The 21372-nt window shown below is 42.1% G+C and overlaps 2 protein-coding genes across 4 annotated transcripts in view; both read right to left on the reverse strand.

Moving 5' to 3' along the window:
* Positions 1-7508: 7508 nt before the first annotated feature.
* On the reverse strand, positions 7509-18176 carry LOC127666677 (baculoviral IAP repeat-containing protein 1e-like). Its single transcript, XM_052159641.1, has 4 exons — positions 18148-18176; positions 17893-17936; positions 7794-7958; positions 7509-7649 (listed from the first exon to the last, which is right to left on the reverse strand). The coding sequence occupies exons 1-4, from the start codon at positions 18174-18176 to the stop codon at positions 7609-7611; spliced, it is 279 nt and encodes a 92-aa protein (XP_052015601.1). The 3' UTR covers positions 7509-7608.
* LOC127666607 (baculoviral IAP repeat-containing protein 1a-like) overlaps positions 18027-21372 on the reverse strand; it is a 54146-nt gene continuing 50800 nt past the window's right edge. The window contains exons 12-13 of one of the 3 annotated variants that reach the window (XM_052159537.1): positions 21007-21174; positions 18027-18369 (exon numbers count right to left, since the gene is read on the reverse strand). In XM_052159537.1, the coding sequence (XP_052015497.1) occupies positions 18191-18369; positions 21007-21174 (347 nt within the window). In that variant the 3' untranslated portion in view covers positions 18027-18190. Of the gene's footprint in view, positions 18370-21006; positions 21175-21372 lie in introns of those variants that run through there. The other 2 variants (XM_052159538.1, XM_052159539.1) reach the window with 2 other exon arrangements.

Here is a 21372-nt window from a genome sequence, read left to right on the forward strand (position 1 = left end):
ACTCAAGAAGTTAGACCACAGGGAACCAAATAACCCTATTAAAAATGGGGTACAGAGCTAAACAAAGAATTTTCACCTGAAGAAATTCGGATGGCCGAGAGGCACCTTAAGAAGCGCTCAACATCATTAGTCATTAGGGAAATGCAAATCAAAATAACCCTGAAATTTCACCTTACACCAGTCAGAATGGCTAAGGTCAAAAACTCAGGAGACAGCAGGTGTTGGTGAGGATGTGGAGAAAGAGGAACACTCCTCCACTGCTGGTGGGGCTGTAAGATGGTACAACCACTTTGGAAATCAGTCTGGTGGTTCCTCAGAAAACTGGACATGACACTTCCGGAGGACCCTGCTATACCTCTCCTGGGCATATCCCCAAGGATTCCCCGGCATGCAATAAAGACACATACTCCATTATGTTCATAGCAGCCTTATTTATAATAGCTAGAAGCTGGAAAGAACCCAGATGTCCCTCAAAGGAGGAATGGATACAGAAAATGTGGTATATTTACACAATGTAATGCTACCCAGCAATTAGAAACAATGAATTCACAAAATTTTTAGGCAAATGGTTTGATATAGAAAATATCATCCTAAGTGAGGTAACCCAATCACAAAAGAATACACATGGAATGCAATCTCTGATAAGTGGATATTAATTAGTCCAGAAGTTCTGAATACCCAAGGCACAAATCGCATAACAAATGACTCCCATGAAGAAGTATGGAGAAGGTCCTGATCCTGGAAAGGATTGATCAAGCATTGGAGGGGAATATAAGGACAGAGAAAAAGGAGGGAGGTGATTGGAGAATGGATGGAGAGAAGAAGGTTTATGGTACAAATGGGGAGGGGGAATTTGGGAAAGGGGAAATCATTTGGAATATAAACAAAGAATATTGAAAATAAAAATATTAAAAAAAGTCGCACAACAGTTGGATTACAGAAGAACCTGACACATAATCACATCAATAAGTTGTGACTCTGAAATGGGAAGCATAGCATTAATTAGAAGCAATACAATATAAGGAGCTCTAAACGTGACATAATGGAGCCTTAAAAGGAAACTGAGGGTTTCCATTAAAGCCTTCAGAGGGGCTTCATTAGAAGGGAGAATGAGAGAATGAGAGTGTGTGTGTAAGGACACAACCTTCATGAGAGGGATGTGGTGGTTTGAATGAGAATGCCCACATAGGCTCATATTTTTGAATACTTGGTCCCCAGTTGATGGAACTGTTTGGGAAGGATTAGAAGGTATTATCTTGCTGGAGGAGAGCATCGCTTGGGGGAATCCCATGAGGTTTCAAAAGCCCGCACTATTCACAGTTAGTTCTCTCTGCCTTGTTCTTATAGCTGCATGTATCTGTGGATATGAGCTCTCTGCTAGTGCTTCAGCAGCAGGACTGCCAGCCTGCCGGCAGCCAGGATCCCTGTCATAATGGTCATGGACTCTAGCACTCTGGAGCTCTAAACTCCAAGTTGCCTTGCTTGTGGTGTTTGAATCAGCAATGAAATAGTAACTAAGACTGGAAGGAGGAAAAACCTCTGCAGAGAGCAGCCTTAATCTGCAGAACAGATCCCTGAGCAGTCTTCCTGAGGAGTCTCAGATCAAACGCCAGAACAAAGGAAAGATCTGACGACTGTCACAACATTTCAGGAGTGTCAGCAAGTTTCACATGTGTTATTAGTTCAGCATAAGGTATGTGACAAGGGGCATGGAAGAGCTAGGTTTCATAAATTGAGAGCTGCCAAATCACAGCATGGATTGCTTCTTATCTCTGTCCGATAGAAAGTTATCTTGAGGTGTGGCCTGATTCAAGCTACTGGATGAGACATTCTGGAACTCAAGTTGAAGGACTGCATCCATGTTGGTAAAAATACTGAGGGTGGTCCAGGCATAACTTTACAGAAGACAAGGAGTATGGTACGTGTGATCTGTGTGTTGGCAGGCTGTGTTTGCTGTGTTTTAGCAAGCCACTAATTTCAATGAGGGCTTTACCTTACAATGTACTTTTCCTAATCACCTTCCAAAAGGCCCACCTCTAAACTCAATAGATTCAGCTTCCACTCCTAGAATCTCAGAAGGGCATTACATGGAACACATGGAGCTTTGGGAAACACAAACTATCTAAACATAGCAAGAGAGAACTTCCCTGGAAAAGGAGAGGACAGCTACAAAGATCTTCAGGCAAGAAGGTACGTGAACTATTCAGGGAACAGAGAGGAAGCCTGTGTAGTCAGAGTAAGAGGAGAAATTAAGGCAAGAACTTAAAGGGGAAGCCAAATTCCAGGCCTGGTGAGTTAACAGCATTCACTTTCAGCATACAGTCCAGTGAAGGATGTAAGGCAGAGGAAGAATATGATTTTGAAGAGGAGCCTCTAACCACATGATGAAAACATGTCATTTCAAAAAAGGAAGTAGGCTAACAAGTCTGTGGGGTGTTGGTTTGTTTCTTGTTGAGACAGGATCTCACTATGCAGCCTCAGAGTGGAGCTCACTACTTAAACCAGGCTGGCCTGTAACTCACCTGAAGCTCCCTCCCCAGAGCTGGAATAAAGGTGTGAGCCACCACACCTGGCCAGATGAGATGGATTTTGCAAGTGGAACTGCTCAATTTGTCAGTAGGTCAGACATGAACTATGAAAGAGAAGAGCTAAGGGTAACTCCAAGGGTTTCACTGAGTACCTGCGAGGGGTGAAGCCGGAGTTTTGGAAGATGAAAGTCTACCTCAGTGACGGGCAAGGTGACGGGTTAATCTTTGGAGATGTGGAGTGTCAGTGTCCACTGGAGTTCTATAAACAGAGTGCAGGGCTAGAGCTGGAGATGGAGGAGGCAGTGTGGACAACGAGCTTAAAACTGTTCAGCTGGATGGGGTGGTCCAGGAAGTGCGCTTACACAGAGATGAAGCCAGGAGAACTCGGATCCCTCAGGGCTTAGAGAAACAGCAGAGGGCGAGCTGGAGTTTTCCGAGGAAAGCAGGAGTCACTGATCCTCTAAGTAAGGGCAGGTGGAGCAGGTGCGCCCTGGAGGCCAGGGATGAGCCGCATCTGACCAGTAGTGAAGTAGAATAAGGTAGAAAAGACCAATTATCAATTAGGGACTTACGGATTCTTGAGTGAAAGTGGCCCTTGTACAGCTGGTTGTGAAGCATCACCTCACCTTGCTCCCTGGCACAGAATGAGTGTGTCGGGTCTGTCTTCTCACCTGAGTCGATACATATTTCGATATTTCTGACTACAAAAGTATTTCATGTGAAATCTGACATTAAACACGATAAACTATCCGCTCCAACAAAGACAGGCTGTCTCTGAGTTTGAGGCCAGCCTTGTCTAGAGAGTGAGTTCCGAAACATCCAGGGACACGCAGAGAGACCCCATCTCAAAAAGCAAAGTGGGGAGAGACACTGTCTTGGAAGCTGGGAACCAAACACAGGTGCTCTGTAAAAGCAACAAGTGTTCTTAACTACTGATCCGCTTGCCAAGGTCATGGATCTTATTTTAGTGAGAATTGTAAAACAAGGAATACTACAGAGGGGGTAGAATGGGAAGTCAGCATACTTTTTCGTTCTTTATTTCTTTATTTCTTTTTTAAAATATATTCTTCATTTACATTTCAAATCTTATACCCTTTCCCGGTGTTCTCCCTCCCCAAAACCCCCAACCCACCCTCCCAACCCGTCTCCAAGAATATGCTCCTCCACCCAACCCACCCCTTGATTTCCCCAGGCAGAGGCATCTATTCAGCCTTCATAGGACCAAGGACTCTCCTCCCACTGATGCCCGACAAGGCATTCCTCTGCCACACTTTCAGCTGGAACCATGTGTACCCTTTGGTTGATGGCTTAGTCCCTGGGAGCCCTGGGACATCTGGTTGGCAGACATTATCATTTTCCCCATGGGACTGCAAACCCTTTCAGCTCCTCCAGTCTGCCCTCCAACTCCTTCACGGGGGACCCCACACTCAGTCCAATGGCTGTCAGCATACTCTCTAGCTTGCTTCCCACATATAATCAATGCTTTAAAAAATTCTTTTATTAGTTGGTTATTTTGTTTATTTACACTTCAATTGTTGTCCCCCTGCCAGGACTCCCCACAACAAACCCTAAATTTTTAAAATTAAATTTAGTTTAATTAAATTAAATAAATAAAATTTATTTTATTTAAAAAATAAATTTAAATATAAAACCCTAACCCCAACCCCAATCCTAACCCTAACAAACCCTAATTTATAAAAATCAATTTAGTTTAATTAAATAAAATAAATGAATTAAATTAAATAAATAAATTTAATTTAAATTTATTTTAAAAAATATTTATGTTAAACCAACACAGGTATAGAGGTAAGACTTTCATATACATATGGAATAATAAATGACTTATAGTCAGGTTAATATATCCATTGATTCATATGTATCTATAAATATTATTTTGAAACTCCCAGCACTCAGGAGGCAGAGGCAGGCAAATCTATGTGAGTTCCAGGCATGCCTGGTCTACATATTCAGTTCCAGGCCATTGAAAGCTACATAGTGAATCCCAGTCTCAAAAACAACAAAAAGGCTGACAGGAGCCTGCTATAGCTGTCACCTAGGAGGCTGTGCCAGTGCGTGACAAATGCAGAGGGGGACATTCTCATCCAACCATTGAACTGAACACAGGGTCCCTAATGGAGGAGCTAGAGAAAGGACACAAGGAGCTGAAGGGGTTTGCAGCACCATAGGAAGAACAACAATATGAACCATCCAGTACTCCAGAGCTCCTAGGGACTAAACCACCAACAAGAGTACACACGGAGGAACTCATGGCTCGAGATGCGTATGCAGCAGAGGATGGCCTTGTTGGACACCAAAGAGAAGAGATGCTCTCGGTCCTGAGAAGGCTAGATGCCCCAGTGTAGGGGAATGCCAGGACACGGAAGCAGGAATGGGTAGATTGGTGAGCAAGGGGAAGGGGATGGGTTAGGGAGTTTTCAGGCGGGGGGGGGGGGACCAGGAAAGGGGGACAACATTTGTAATGTAAATAAAGAATATATCTAATAAAAAAAAAACAACAAAAAGGAAGGAAGAAAGAAAACCTTAAGGACATTACAGCACATGCAAAATTCTCAAAAGTCTCAGAAACAGAAGCAGTGTTCTTTCTCTAAGACCATTTCCCCCTCATTTCCACACTATTTCCATACTCAGTGGATGGGAGACAGAAGGTATAAGCATACAAGACCACAGCAAGGCTGGTGAACATTCAAAAGCCCTGCAAAGACTGGAGTATCTCCTGGAGGGAGTCAGCTGCATCCTGTGGTGAAGTCGACTCGTGCTTCCTCATGCGTGGGATGCCGCAATACTGAAACTGTCTGTTACCTGCTCTGTCAAAGAACAGCTTCAACATCACAGGACAAGATGAGGAGTAGATAAGGCAGCCATCAGTAATTCAGCAGACTTTTCTCTGAGGAAACAAAACTTGATTCATGGAGACCAGCAAAACACTCCTTGAGGCCAGTGAAAAACTCTTTGTGGCCAGTGAGAGATTCCCTGGGGGCCAGCAAAAGGTTACTTGGGGGCCCAAGAAAGAAGAGAAAAAAATTATATATGTAAACACACACACTGGATGATACACACTTCAACAAGTTCTCTCTCTCTCTCTCTCTCTCTCTCTCTCTCTCTCTCTCTCTCTCTCTCTCCCTCTCCCTCTCCCTCTCCCTCTCCCTCTCCCTCTTCCCCCTCCCTCTCCCCCTCCCCCTTCTCTTCCCCCCCACTGTTGTGCCAGGAAATGTTCATGAACCCCAAAAGACAATCAAGGAGTCGATTCTGATGGAAATGCATTAGGGTCTCTTTATTACAAGTTCTAGCTTTAGATCCCCACCAACCCTGACACTGCAGGATGGGAAAGTGGAGCCCTCAGTACAGTTTCAGGCAAGCATTTATAGAGGCAAGAAGGGGCTATCTAGCCTGGTACACATCTGATTTGCTGGCCTTTATGGCCTTTAACATAATCGGCTGGTGCTGGGGGCCAAACCATTAACTTAACTTCTGCTTTCCTCCTGATTGGTGGTTGTTAGAAGGTGAAGTGTCAGGGGTAGGCTTGTAAATTGTGAGTGCAGACTTGTTGGGGGATAACCTGGAAACTGGTTCTAGACACAGGTCTTGTTGGGGAGTTGCCTGGAAACTAGTGCCAGACACAGGTCTTGTTAGGGGTTGCTTGGTGCTAGGTAGCAGTCTATTAGTTAACTTGAATTTAAGTTTAGGTCAGGTTCTCTAAGATGGGACTGAACTCAAAAGATCAGGTCTCTCATGAGCAAGCAACAACTTTATTTTTTCTCCCACAGCTTATGTATCCCAGAAACATCTTTCAAGAAGTATCGAAATTACAACATGACCATATTCTATTTTTCTTCTAGTGAACAATTACAGTGTGTATATGTAAGAGAAATCATGTTCCCCAAGACCATCACATGAACAAATATTTTACATGTTACAAGTGAAAAAACAATTATTCCCAAGAGCCACATGCATTCCCAACTAAGCAACTTGTTATACATTAACAAAACAGCTTAACCTAACTTTTCTAACAACCTACATTTCTATGATCTTTCCAGGGGTGGTGATTGAATCATTGATCTGCTCCAGCAGCAATGCTTGAAGATGATCAAGCACTGTTGTCAGTGCCAATGACACTGCCCAGTGAGGGCTTGTAAGCTCCCTTAGAGTTCTCCTATAACTCACAGATCATGAGGATGCAGTGTGAGGGCAGCAAGCAGAGGAAACCTCTATGACAGCATGAAGTCCGCAGGACCCAGAGTCCTCTCTGAGGCACATCCTTGAGATGGTGCTAACCAGGGGCTGAGTTCCATGAGTTCTAAAGCTGTTTGTTGTTCTTCTCCCACTACCTCAGCATCCATCAAACATTGCTTCCATGTTGTGGATTCTACTTAGACCAAAGTTCTATTCCCAGCTACTGCTTGTTGACCTTGGTGATTGACGGTTCTCTATACAAACTTGACTGAAGCTGTAGTGTTTAGACGGGAGGACCATGTAAGGACTACCAAGGCATACATAGCTCCTAAATTCAATAGTGAGCATGCAGGCTTTTAAAAAAAAGTAGTAATAAATAGTCTACAGTTAGTAAATATTCTTTAATAGGATGATTAGTTATATCTTTAGCTTTGAGACAGGATCTGAACTTCTTGATTCTCACACCTCAGTATCCTAAATGTTGAAAGTACAAGAGTGCAACACCATGTCCAGCTAAAGTGCAAAAAGCCGAGGTATTTCTAACTGTCAGTAGCCTTCAGGAACATGCTTTAGTCCAGGACAACAGGAGAGAATGGGACTATCCATTTCCACAAGATAGTCAAGCGTCTGCACTGAGGGTGTCTTTCCTTCACATCATTAATCACTTTCTTGTCCTCTTCATCCAGGAGCCAACTGAGCATGTGCAGCCTGGTGAGGCTGGGCAGACGGGACATGCACTGACCCAGAGCCTTGACAGTGGTGGCTTGAACTTGAATGCATTCTGGGATATGCCTGCAGATGTTCAACTCTTGCAGGTTAGGCAGGTTGTCCAGGGCTTGAAAGAAATTTCTGTATCCTTCCTCAGTAATTTTGTGATTCACTGAAAGATTTAAGATCTCAAGTTTCTGGAAACCTCCTCTGGTTGCCACCCTGGCTGGAAAACAAAATATTTATGAAAACAGAAACCTGAGGATATCACTAATGTCTTTCCTGGCTCTAGACACTTGGAGCAGGCAGCTTCAATGACACCACTGCTTCCACACAAGGGAAGCCCTTTCTCTAAGGTAAACTCACCAATTTCAATCACACTGTCATCATCCAAGATGTGGTGAAAGGCGAGAACTCTGAGGCAGGGAAGCTGCAGACACTGCTGGACAATCAGTTTGGCCACTTGGTGAGTCCCGTCCCCAGAGGGAAGGAGCAGTTCCTCCAGGTTCCTGAGAGAACCCAGAGCCTGGGCTGTGGGAGACACAAGACAGCCATCCTCAGGAGTTGTTCCATTGTGAGCAGCTTATGACTGACACAGTCTGTAGTCTAGGAGGCCCCACCAAGCAAAGTCACTGTCTTCTTCAAAGTCAGGAGAAAGGGTCAGCATTCAGCGGCTCCCTGCTGCTCTCTGCTGCTGCCTCCTCCATCCTCCCCCAACATGTCACTTTATTCCAAGCTGTGTCTCCATCTCCAGTTTGCCTTGTACACAGAGGCCTCCATGACACTTCATTCTCCTAACTGCCCAATGCTTTCAGCCCCTCCCTTGCGATCAAATCCTCATCTGTCACCCACAATCCACTCTGAGGTGAGCCACCTTCCTTGGAAAGCATGGCCCACTACTGACAGCTTCGCGCCATCCATCCTTAGCATGACATTCTGTAGATCACGTGATCTCTAGTCTCTACTGTGGCCTTGCAGAAAGTGTTTACAAGACTTTTAAAATGAAAACCATGTTCTAGACTTAATTTTGATTTCCTTTATCCTAGAGTTCCTTTAAAAAAGACAGTATTTAGAACTGAAATTCCTAGATTTGGGAGTTGGCTCAGTGATACAATGCTTGCATGATGTGCTGGATACCACACCAAGACACACACACACACACACACACACACACACACACACGCATGCACGCACATACACACACACAGGAAAAGAGAGGGAGACACCATACACACACACACACACACATACACACAGGAAAAGAGAGCTAGACACCACACACACACACACACACATACACACGGGAAAAGAGAGGTAGACACACCCCCACACAGACAGAGAGTGAGAGAGAGAGAGAGAGAGAGAGAGAGAGAGAGAGAGAGAGAGCCTTGTTCTTGCCTTCTTGTTCATGTGAAAGCAAAGAAAACTCCATTGCTAGCAACTCTGCTGTGCCAATCATGAGAACTCAGTTCTTGGTATTGTTCTTTTTTTTTTTTTTAATTTTTCTTTTTCTTTTTTTATTGAATATAATCTTCATTTACATTTCAAATGCTAAAACCTTTCCCAGTTTCCCCCCTCCCCCAAAACCCCCAATCCCTCCTCCCACCTCCTGCCTCCAAGTACATGCCCCTCCCCCTGACCCAGTCTCATATCCTCCTGCTCCTTGATTTCCCTTTGTTGGGGCATCTATTAAGCCTTCACCTGACCAAGGACCTCTCCTCCCACTGATGCCCGACAGGCATACCTCTGCAACATTTTTGGCTGGAACCATGTGTACCCCTTGGTTGATGTTTAGTCCCTGGGAGTCCTGGGGCATCTGGGTGGCTGTAATCCTTGTTCTTCCCATGGGGCTGTAAACCCCTTCAGCTCCTCCAGTCCACTCTCTAACTCCTCCAATGGGGACCCCATGCCCAGTCCAATGGTTGGCTGCTAGCATCTGCCTCTGTATGTGTAAGGCACCTCTGTGGCAGGGTGCCTTCGGAGACAACCAACATGCTCTTTTGGTATGCTCTTCTTGTCGTCCATAATAGTGTCGGGATTTGGTGACTGTTTATAGGATGAATCCCCAGGTAGGGCAGTCTCTGGATGACTTTTACTTCAGTCTCTGCTCCACACTTTGTCTCCTTTATTTGCTTCACAGAGTATTTTGTTCCCTTTCTCAGAGGAAACAAAGCACCTCCACTTAAGTCCTTCTTCTTGAGCTTCCTGTTGTCTGTGAATTGTAACTTGTTTATTTTGAGCTTTTTGGGCTAACATCCACTTATCAGTGAGTGCATACCATGTGTGTTCTTTTGTGATTGGGTTACCTTGCTCAGGATGACACTTTCTAGTTTCATCCATTTGCCTAAGAATTTCATGAATTCATTGTTTTAAATAGCTGAATAGTAAGCCATTGTGTATATATATCACAATTTCTGTATCCATTCTTCTGTTGAGGGACATCTGGGTTCTTTCCAGCTTCTGGCTATTATAAGTAAGGCTGCTATGAACATAGTGGAACATGTGTCCTTATTATATGTAGGGGCATCTTCTGAGTATATGCCCAAGAGTGGTATAGCTGGGTCTTCAGGTAGTACTATGTCTAATTTCCTGAGGAACTGCCAAACTGATTTCCAGAGTGGTTTTACCAGTTTGCAATCCCACCAACAAAGGAGAAGTGTTCCTCTTTCCCCACATCCTCTCCATCATCTTCTGTCTCCTGAGTTTTTGATCTTAGCCATTCTGACTGGTGTAAGGTGGAATTTCAGTGTAGTTTTGATTTGCATTTCCCTGATAACCAAGGATGTTGAACATTTATTTAGGTGCTTCACAGCCATTGGAGTTTCCTCAGTTGAGAATTCCCTGTTTAGCTATGTACCCTATTTTTAATAGGGTTATTTGACTCTCTGGAGTCTAACTTCTTCAGTTCTTTGTACACACTGGATATTAGCCCTCTATCAGATGTAGGATTGGTAAAGATCTTTTCCTAACCTGTTGGTTGCTGTTTTGTCCTATTGACAGTGTCCTTTGCCTTATAGAAGCTTCGCAGTTTTATGAGGTCCCATTTGTTGATTATTGTTTTTAGAGCATAAGTGATTGGTGTTCTATTCAAGAATTTTTCCCCTGTGCCCATGTGTTTAAGATTCTTCCCTACTTTCTCCTCTATAAGCTTCAGTGTGTCTGGTTTTACATGTAGGTCCTTGATCCACTTGGACTTGAGCTTTGTACAAGGAGATTAAGAATAGGTAGATTTGCATTTTTCTCCATGCTGACCTCCAGTTAATCCAGCACCATTTGTTAAAAATGCTGTCTCTTAAGAGGAACACTCCTCCACTGCTGGTGGGGCTGTAAGATAGTACAATCACTTTGGAAATCAGTCTGGCAGTTCCTTAGAAAACAGGACATGACACTTCCGGAGGACCCTGCTATACCTGTCCTGGGCATATACCCAAAGGATTCCCCGGCATGCAATAAAGGCACATGCTCCATTATGTTCATAGCAGCCTTATTTATAATAGCCAGAAGCTGGAAAGAACCCGATGTCCCTCAAAGGAGGAATGGATACAGAAAATGTGGTATATTTACACAATGGAATACTACTCAGCAATTAGAAACAATGAATTCACAAAATTTTTAGGCAAATGGTTTGATCTGGAAAATATCATCCTAAGTCAGGTAACCCAATCACAAAAGAATACACATGGAATGCAATCTCTGATAAGTGGATATTAATTAGCCCAGAAGCTCTGAATCTGGAAGGCACAAATCACATAACAAATGATTCCCATGAAGAAGTATGGAGAGGGTCCTGATCCTGGAAAGGATTGATCTAGCATTGGAGGGGAATATAAGGGCAGAGAAAAAGGAGGGATGTGATTGGAGAATGGATGGAGAGAAGAAGGTTTTGGGACATAATGGGGAGGGGGGATCTGGGAAAGGGGAAATCATTTGGAATGTAAACAAAGAATATACAAAATAAAAACATAAAAAAAATGCTGTCTCTTTTCCACTGGATGTTTTTAGCTCTATTGTCAAATATCAAGTGACTATAGGTGTGTGGGTTCTTTTTTGGATCTTCAATTCTATTCCATTGATCTTCCTGACTGTCTCTGTACCAATACCAAACAGTTTTTATCACTATTGCTCTGTAGTAGAGCTTGAGGTCAGAGATGGTGATTCCCCCAGGAGATCTTTTGTTGTGGAGAATAGTTGTTGCTATACTGGGCTTTTTGTTATTCTAGATGAATTTGAGATTTGCTCTTTCTAGATCTATGAAGAATTGATTTGGGATTTTGATGGGGATTGCATTCAATCTGTAGAAAGCTTTCAGCAAGATGGCCATTTTTCCTACATTAATCCTGCCAATCAATAAGCATGGGAGATCTTTCCATCTTCTGAGATCTTCAATTTCTTTCTTCAGAGGCTTGAAGTTCTTGTCATACAGATCTTTAACTTGCTTGCTTAGAGTCACACCAAGGTATGTAATATTATTTGTGACTATTGTGAAGTGTGTCATTTCCCTAATTTCTTTTTCAGCTTGTTTATCCTTAGAGTAGATGAAGGCTACTGATTTGTTTGAGTTAATTTTATATGCAGCCACTTTGCTGAAGTTGTTCATCAGCTTTAGGAGTTCCTCTGGTGGACATTTTGGGGTCACTTAAGTATATGATCACATCATCTGCAAATTGTGATATTTAGACTTCTTTCCAAGTTGTATACCTTTGACCTCCTTTTGTTGTCTGATTGCTCTGGCTAGGACTTCAAGTACTATATTGAATAGATAGGGAGAGAGTAGGCAGCCTTGTCTGGTCCCCAATTTTAGTGGGATTGCTTCAAGTTTCCCTCCGTTTAATTTGATGTTGGTTACTCGTTTGCAGTATATTGCTTTCACTATGTTTAGGTATGGGCCTTGAATTTCTGATCTCTCCAAGACATCTATCATGTTGAATTTTGTCAAAAGATTTTTCAGCATCTAACGAAAATGACCACGTGGTTTTTTTCCTTGTGTTTGTTTATGTAGTGGATTACACTGATGAATTTCCATATATTGAACCATACCTGCATCCCTGGGATGAAGCCTACCTGATTATGGTGAATTATAGTTTTGATGCATTCTTGGATTCAGTTGGCCAGAATTTTTTGAGTATTTTTGCATCGATGTTCATGAGGGAGATTGGTCTGAAGATCTCCTTTCTTGTTAGGTCTTTCTTTGGTTTAGGTATAAGCCTTATTGTGGCTTCATAGAATGAGTTGGGTAGTGTTCCTTGAGTTTCTATTTCATGGAATATTTTGAAGAGTATTGGTATTACCTCTTCTTTGAAGATCTCATAGAATTCCCCACTAAACCCATCTGGTCTTGGGCTTTTTTATTGATGGGAGACTATTAACAACTGCTTCTGTTTCCTCAGGACTTATGGGACTATTTAGATGGTTTTAATGTTGGCATCTGATATGTATCTAGAAAGTTGTCCATTTTGTCCAGATTTTCAAACTTTGTTGAGTGTAAGCTCTTGAGTAGGATCTGATGATTTTTTGAATTTCCACAGTTTTTGTTGTTCTGTCTCCCTTCTCATTTCTGATTTTATTAATTTGGGTAGTGCCTCTGTGCCTATTGGTTAGTCTGGATAAGGGTTTATTTATCTTGTTGATTTTCTCAAAGAACCAGCTCCTGGTTTTGTTGATTCTTTGTATAGTCCTTTTGGTTGATTTTGGCCCTGAGTTTGATTATTTCCTGCCGTCTACTCCACTTTGGTGTGTTTGTATCTTTTTGTTCTAAAGCTTTCAAGTGCATTGTCAAGCTGTTAGTGTAAGCTCTCTCCTTTTTTTTTTTTTTTGGAGGCACTCAGAGATATGAGTTTTCCTCTTAGCACTGCTTTCATTATGTCCTATAAGTTTTGGTATTATATGTCTTCATTTTCATTAAATTATAAAAAAGTATTTAATTTCTTTCTTTATTTCTTCCTTGACCAAGCTATCATTGAGTAGCTCATTGTTCAATGTCCATGTGTATGTGTGTTTTCTGTTGTTTTTGTTTGAATTTAAGACCAACCTTAGGCTGTGGTGATCTGATAAGGTGCATGGAATAATTTCAATATTTCTATATCTGTTGAGGCCTGTGTTGTGACCAATTATATGGTTAGTTTTGGAGAAGGCACTATGAGGTGCTGAGAAGAAGGTATATTCTTTTGCTTTAGGGTAGAATGTCTTATAAATATCTATTAGACCCATTTGGTCTGTAACTTCAGTTAGTTTCACTGTGTCTTTTTTTAGTTTCTGTTTCCATGATTTGTCCATTGTTAAGAGTGGGGTGTTGAAGTCTCCCACTATTATTGTGTGTGGTGGAATGTGTGCTTTGAGCTTTATTAAAGTTTCTTTTATGAATGTGGGTGCCCTTGTGTTTGGAGCATAGATGTTTAGAATTGAGAATTCATCTTGGTAGCCTTTTCCTTTGACCAGTATGAAGTGTCTCTCCTTATCTTTTTTGACAACTTTTGGTTGAAAGTTGATTTTATCTGATATAAGAATGGCCACTCAAGCTTGTTTCTTGGGACCATTTGCTTGAAAAATTGTTTTCCTTTGACTCTGAAGTCAAAAGTTTTCCTTTGACTCTGAAGTTTCTTGGATGCAGCAAAATGTTGGTATCCAGCCTGTTAGTCTATGTCTTTTTATTGGGCAATTGAGACCATTGATGTTAAGAAATATTAAGGAAAAGTGATTGTTGCTTACTGTTATCTTCTTTGTTAAAGGTAAAATTCTGTTTGCGTAGCTATCTTCTATTGGGTTTGTTGAAAGATTACGTTATTGCTTTTTCTACAGTGTGGTTTCCTGCCTTGTGTTGGTATTTTCCACCCATTTTCCTTTGTAGAGCTGGATTTGTGGAAAGATATTGTGTAAATTTGCTTTTGACATGGAATGTCTTGTTTTCTCCATCTATGGTAATTGAAAGTTTTGCTAGGTATAGTAGTCTGGGCTGACATTTATGTTCTCTTAGGGTCTGTATGACATCTGCTCAGTATCTTCTAGCTTTCATAGTTTCTGGTGAGAAGTCTGGAGTAATTCTGATAGGTCTGCCTTTATAAGTTACTTGCCCTTTTCCCCCTACTGCTTTTAATATTCATTCTTTGTTTACTGCATTTGGTGTTTTATTATGTACTAGGAGGACTTTCTGGTCTAGTCCAGTCTGATTGGAGTTCTGTAGGCTTCTTGTATGTTCATGGGCATCTCTTTCTTTAGGTTAGGGAAGTTTTCTTCTATAATTTTGTTGAAGATATTTACTGGCCCTTTGAGTTGGAAATCTTTGCTCATTTCTATACATATAATCCTTAGGTTTGGTCTTCTCATTGTGTCCTTGATTTCCTGGATATTTTAGGTTAGAAGCTTTTTGCATTTTTCATTTTCTTTGACTGTTGAGTCAATTTTTCTATGGAATCTTCCAGCATCTGAGATTCTTTCTTCTATCTCTTATATTCTGTTTTTGATGCTTGCATCTATGGCCCTTAAAATCTTTCCAAGGTTTTCTATCCCCAGATATGTCTCACTTTGGGATTTCTTTATTGTTTCTACTTCCATTTTTAGATCCTGGATAGTTTTGTTATGTTCCTTCATTTGTTTGTTTGTGTTTTCCTGAAATTCTTTAAGGGATTTTTGTGTTTCCTCTTTAAGGGCTTCTACCTGTTGACCCATGTTCTCCTTGTTTCTTTTAGGGATTTTTCTGATTCCTCTTTAAGGGCTTTTACCTGTTGACCCATGTTCTCCCATAATTACCTATGGGAGTTTTGTGTTTCCTCTTTAAGGGCTTCTACCCGTTGACCCATGTTTTCCTGTATTTCTTTAAGGGAGTTATTTATGTCCTTCTTGAAGTCCTCTATCAGCATCAGGAAATGTGATTTTAAATCCAGTTCTTGCTTTTCTGATGTGCTGGAGTATCCAGGATTTGCTGTTGTGGGAGAACTGGGTTCTGATGGTGCCATGTTGCCTTGGTTTCTGTTGAAAATGATCTTGCATTTGGCTTTGGCCATCTAGTTATCTCTGGTGTTAGCTGGTCTTGCTGTCTCTGACTTGGCTTCTCTGTCCTGCAGGCCTGTGTATCCGTACTTCTTGGATTCTCTTTCTCTCAAATGTTCTGCATAAAGCTGGTTCTCCAGGAAGTATCAGGAGATGAGGTCTTTCCTGTGGCACACTTGGATTGAATGCCCTGCAGGCTTCTGGTTCTTGAATGCCCTGAGTGCTGCAGGTTCTCGAGTGCCCTGAGTGCTGCTGAATGCACAGGGCAGGTGGTGGTAGAGGAGGAGGGATGGGTAGAAAGGATGGAAGGGGAGTGATAATCTGGAGGGAGGGCAGGTTTTGGTAGTTGCTGTGTAGTGAGTCCCAGTCAGAGGCTCTGGGCCTCCAGAGGTGGGAGGTGGTTCTTACCAAATGCCCTGGGTGCTGCTGGTTCTCTAGAGAGTACCAGGAAATAGGGTCTTTCCTTTGGCAGAACTGGTGCTGGTCTACCACATTGGAACGAGGGGGCAGGTGGTGGTGGAAGAGGAAGAGGGAGGGGGTTCTTGGTATTTTTCTTGCCACATCTGTTCAAACTAGCAATTCAGATGTAAAATCAATTTCAGTATGTGCAACTGCCAGTGGTTACATTAGTATGCACAGGGGCACCATTAAATTGAGTTAACTGGTTGGTCTGTTTATATTGGTGGTTTCGAGACAGTCTCAGTCCATAGTCAGAATGGCTAGAAGTCCATCCTCTTGCCTCATCCTCCCAGGATTACAGGCATGTGTACCACTCTCAGCTTCTAGGTAAACTTTCATGAAGGAGTTACTTCCTGTTCAAAGAAATCACACTGGTTCTATATACAGAAAACTGTCTCCAACCTTAATAAGCATGAACGTCTGAGTACGTGTGTTCATTACTACAAGCATGCTTTTCAGGCTCTCAGGTGACTTGCCAAGGAATGTGAGTCTGTGTGAGTGGAGATTTGCGTGACTGTAAATGTATTCAGAACTTCTGTGTTTATGTGTCAGAGCAGGTAAGATAGCTCAGAGATCCACAGCCATGCCTGATGACCTGAGTTAGATTCCAGGAGAACTGATTCCCACCTGTTGTCCTCTGACTGGCACACTCATGCCACAGCACCACTACACAGAGACACACATAATAGACACAAAAAGTACACAGCAATCTATGAGGACATATCACTAAGTTCATGCTGTTTGAGCACACCAACTTACCTGTCTACTTTCCCCACAAACAACACACATACATACATACACACACACACACACACAGTCATAATCTAACGGGAGACAAAGAAACAAGGAGAAAGTCCGGATCTCCTTATGAACCATGCACTTTGAGAAGAATTGTGGAGATACTGTTCTGCACCCTATACTGTCCTTGGCTCTGTCCCTGTTTTTAACTTGATACTGCTTCCCATGAACACTCGTTATTTTCATAATCATTCCTACCCTTCTTTCTTTTTCTTCTTTTATGCCATGTGTTTTGGTCTTTGGTGATGGGGATTTCTGGTTAGCCCTGGCTTTCCTTGAACTTGATCTGAACACTAGGCTGGCCTATATATATATATATATATATATATATATATATATATATATATATATCACACACACATGAAAAAAAGTATGTGTATGTGTACATATATGTTTAAGTATTCCAGAAGCCTTTGAAACAAAATATATGTGTCATTTTGGAGTGAATGCGGAATGTGGAAGTTACACAGTGTCATCATGACCGAATTCTACTCTAAGATGTTAGTGAGTCTGAGAATATTTCATTTAATGAGATCAAACATGAGGATGTGTAGGAACAGCATCAGGGAGTGGGTTTGTGGGAAGTTGAGACTGAGTAACACTATGGAGACCTCCAAAGGACCATCACAGCTGGTGCATGGCCCTCTGTATGGGCACATTCCACCAATCACAGGCTCCATTTTTAAACATTGTGTCAGTACCAAACATGTACTGACAGGTCCCCCTCTTTGTTAGGCAGAGAACAAAACAGTGTAACACTTGTTTACATAGCATTTACATTACATTAGTCATTGTAGGCAATGGAGAGAGGGTTTAAAGTGTATGGAGGATATGTGGGGTCGGGGGCAAACTTTACTGTACAATGTTATATCGTAAAGGATCTTCTAATCATTACAACAGCAGCAGACCCTGGACCCAACTTTCATGGATATCAAGGGAGAACTGTACACAGCTTCTTTTGTTGTATATTCACAGGTGGAGAAGGAAGAGAAAGAGGAGATGGAGAAAGAAGAAGAAGAGGAAGAATAAAAAAGATGAAATTAAGAAACACTGTTTTAGCTGGGCAGTGGTGTAATCTCAGTACTTGGGGGGGGGGGGGCAGAGGCAGGCAGATTTCTGAGTTCTAGGCCAGCCAGTGCTATACAGAGAAACCCTGACTCGGAAAAAAAAAACCAAACAAAAAACAAAGAATTAACAAAAAAGAAACACTGTTTTATGAACTTACCAAACTTTTCTGATGTAATCTTATCTGGAATATGTTGGTCTTGACTAGGAAAGTGAAAATAAATTTGAGTTAGATCAGATACATTGCTATGACACAGAGAAGAATTTCAAAATGGCAAAACATGATATAACATTCTGACTGAATAACTATGACAAAGGAGAGGACACAACTCTTCAAATGAAAAGTTTAAACTGTAGTTTATGTTTAAACTGACATTTATTAACTGTAGCACATTCGTTGTTGTGAGAGCCTCACTGGGGATCAGGTGTTCTCATAGTCACCATGACATCAGTGGCATTTAAGTCAAAGCTGTACAGTTCTTACCAAAGGGTATGGCTTCAAAGCATCGTCCAGATAACTCAATCTCTATGAGTTTCTTGCAGGACGCAAGCACAGCCATGAGAGACTCACAATTTGAAAGGAAACAACATTTCAGATTGAAAACATGGAGATTTGGAGAGTTCTGAATCAATTTAACTGGAAAATATAAAAGATGTTCAGAAATTAGAGAAGGCCACAAATTCCTGTCAAAGTTGAACCATCCATCCATGAGCTGCAGCTACACTGATTAAGCAGGCAGTGACAGTGTATCTAGGTGTCAGAATACACTGGGCTTGTGCCAGGCTTCTGCAACTGACTAGTGAGCACATGACCTGGGACAAGTTCCTGCCCCTCTCTGGATCAGGTTTCTTTTACTGTATTTCACCTTCAGTGTCACCATTGTAACATCTCTGTGTTTGCACACTGTATAAGTGTTATAAAAATCACTGCATGAAGATCCCAGACTCAGATAGAATGCAAAAACAAAGAGCATTTATTCTTCAGAAAAAACTAGAATGCTAGCGTCATCTGTTCAGAAGATATTTGAGCCTCTTTTATAACAGAACTGCTTACTTGCTTCTGAGATAACAACAGACTTCTAAAACCTACAGCATATTCCAAGGGGTTATAAAAACCAGTAACTGTAGGTCATAAGAAGATATGCACCACAGGTACAAAGGTAAGAGGTAAAATATTGACTTGGTTTATCTATTCAAAACTTCAAGGACAGTTACGGTTTGTAACTTTCTATGAACATGCAAGCTAGTAACAAATGATGAAGTTTTAGCCAGGTAATTATTCCTAGTAGATATGCATGAAGATGTTCTCTGTTATAAAACTCTTATTCAGTTTATGACCTAAATTTATGTGCAAACTCCAACTGAACTTTTATACCACGTGATCACACATTCTGAGAGTCATACCTGTGCTGACAGAAGAGACAGGCCTCCCTCCCCCTTTCTTCCTGAGACTTAGAGCTGCTCAATTCTCTGCTGAGATAGAACAAAGGCTGCTTTACCCAGCCTCCCCTTGTTTTACTATGAGGTGCTCAAAGGGAGACTTCAGCTTCTTGTCCCAGAGCAACCCGGAAAAACACTTCACATTTAGAAGCAAAGCACCTTACACTTAGGATAGATAGCAAATGGTTTATGTCCTACTTTCTAAGTGGAGAAAAAATGGAATAAAATTGACTTTTCAATTATACTGGCACATTGGGAATTCTGGGCAGAGTAACGTAAAAGGAAGGACAATTCTACTGCACAATTTAGAAATACGTAAACTTATTTTGATGATGTATGTGATGTGGTGGTGGGGAGGTGGGTCATCCATGTGCTGCAGCACATATGGGGAGGTCAGGGGGAAATTTCCTTCCACCATATGGATCTGTGGCACTGAAGTTGTCAGGCTTAGCAAATATCTTTACCTGCTGATATATCTTAACCTACCTACTAATGTTTTTGTTTCCTTGCTTTTGATTCTTTTCAGACAGGGTCTCATACTGTATCTCAGACCAGCCTGGAAATAACTACATTTGCAGAGCTAGGCTGGCTTTGATGTTGTGACTATCCTCCTGCCTAAGTCTCAGTAATTAAGGGATTACAGGCATGAGCCATCATGCCAGACTCTAACAACTTTTTGGCATGCAAATCTGCCATACCAGTTCCAGGTTTACATTTCTTTGGTGTTCAGTGTTTTTAAAAATTGAGGATCTGATAGTGCTTTAGTCATTTCACTGAATGACATATCTTTAGAAAAAGGCCTGCATGGCTGTCTCTCAACCTGAGCCTGGGATGGAGAGAAATGCATGAAAAGGTCCAGACTCACTGCTTAGCTATTCACACCAACTCAAAAGCCATGGACTCCCTTTGTAAACTTTGTAAACCTTCAAGGCAGAAAAAGGGCCAGGCCCCACCCTAAAAGAAAACAATGCACCAATCCCCGAGCTTCTCCCACTGACCAGCCCACACTATCCCTCCAATCCCAAACCTCCCCGGAAAGCTCTGTCTTCCCCACCCCCAGGAAATGCTTTATAAAAGCTGTGTTCTGCATAGTTGTTCTCTGCTTCTCATCTGAGTGGAGGCAGCCACTCTCTGGGTTTCCCTCTCAATATTATCTCTTGTGTGAGGTTTGTTGTGCAGTGTGAGTTTGTGGCATTTCTTGAACCCAGATCACCAGGATGGCTTTCAGAGCAGAGCTATAACACTTTTGGCTGAGCAGAGCGTTCTCTGGGGAGACCTCCTCCAAAGAAGCAGAGGTGCTGGAGCAGAATTTTTATAGGGGAAGCCTTTCCCTTTAGAGTTTCAATACTTCCACTGCTCCCAGTCAGATTCCTTCTCTCTCAGCTGGCAGATCTGCATGAGGGATTAAAATAGCCTAAAAGATGAGAACTCTTCACACTGCTGTGGAGAGGAAGGGTTAGGAGCTCAGGCTGAAAAGTCAAATCTTCTGTTTGAAGATACATTTTCATATCTGGATAGACCTGACCAGTCAATGATCTCAGTTCCTCCAGTTGACAACAATAATCATTATGCCTTTCTCACACGGTGGGTAGGAGAAGTGAGTTAGACTCTGTGAAGTGCTAGGAAGAGTTTCTGACAACTTAAAGACTCAGGTTACACAATAAATCTCTGCTGTCTTAAAGATTAAGAGCACCGATCCCACCCCTTCCCTTGTACATGGTTCATGCTGCCAGTCCCCAGGGAAGTTTTAACTAATGATTTGTTGGTTCTAACAATTACCAGCCTAGTAGCTTTTCCACCTGAGACATGAAATGGAGATCAGCACCACCCTTACCTAGTTTGGAGAGATCAGACTCTGTGGAAGTTTCGATGGATAATTTCTCCATGTGATGGAGGTTTGGGAACTCTCCAGGAAGGACTGAGAGCACATCTGATTTGCCATTTAGTCTCACAGACAGTTCTTTCAGGCCCAGGAACTTGTCCAAGTTACGGAATAGCTGATCTGGAAAGCAGCACATAGTTCCCATCACTCAAGAGCCCCAAGTGCAAGTTCTCAAGGTGCTGTGATCTTCAGCCATAGTCATACTTCCAAGAGGAAACTTCTCAGACATCCTAACATCTGTTTAGGAAGCACATGCATGAAGATACTGCCAGATGCAGCATCTGCTGCTCAGAGGCAGTGGAGGAAGTCTTGTGCTGG

The sequence above is a fragment of the Apodemus sylvaticus genome, chromosome 16 (genome assembly GCF_947179515.1).
Source record: "Apodemus sylvaticus chromosome 16, mApoSyl1.1, whole genome shotgun sequence".
Lineage (NCBI taxonomy): Eukaryota > Metazoa > Chordata > Mammalia > Rodentia > Muridae > Apodemus > Apodemus sylvaticus.

Coding starts and splice junctions, on each gene's coding strand:
- LOC127666677 (XM_052159641.1), bottom strand. CDS start 18,176: ATGGTGACTATGAGAACACCTGATCCCCA. Junction 17,937..18,147: donor ATGAGAACACCTGATCCCCA/GTGAGGCTCTCA, acceptor TCACTTTCCTAG/TCAAGACCAACATATTCCAG. Junction 7,650..7,793: donor TGACAGTGTGATTGAAATTG/GTGAGTTTACCT, acceptor TTTTCCAGCCAG/GGTGGCAACCAGAGGAGGTT.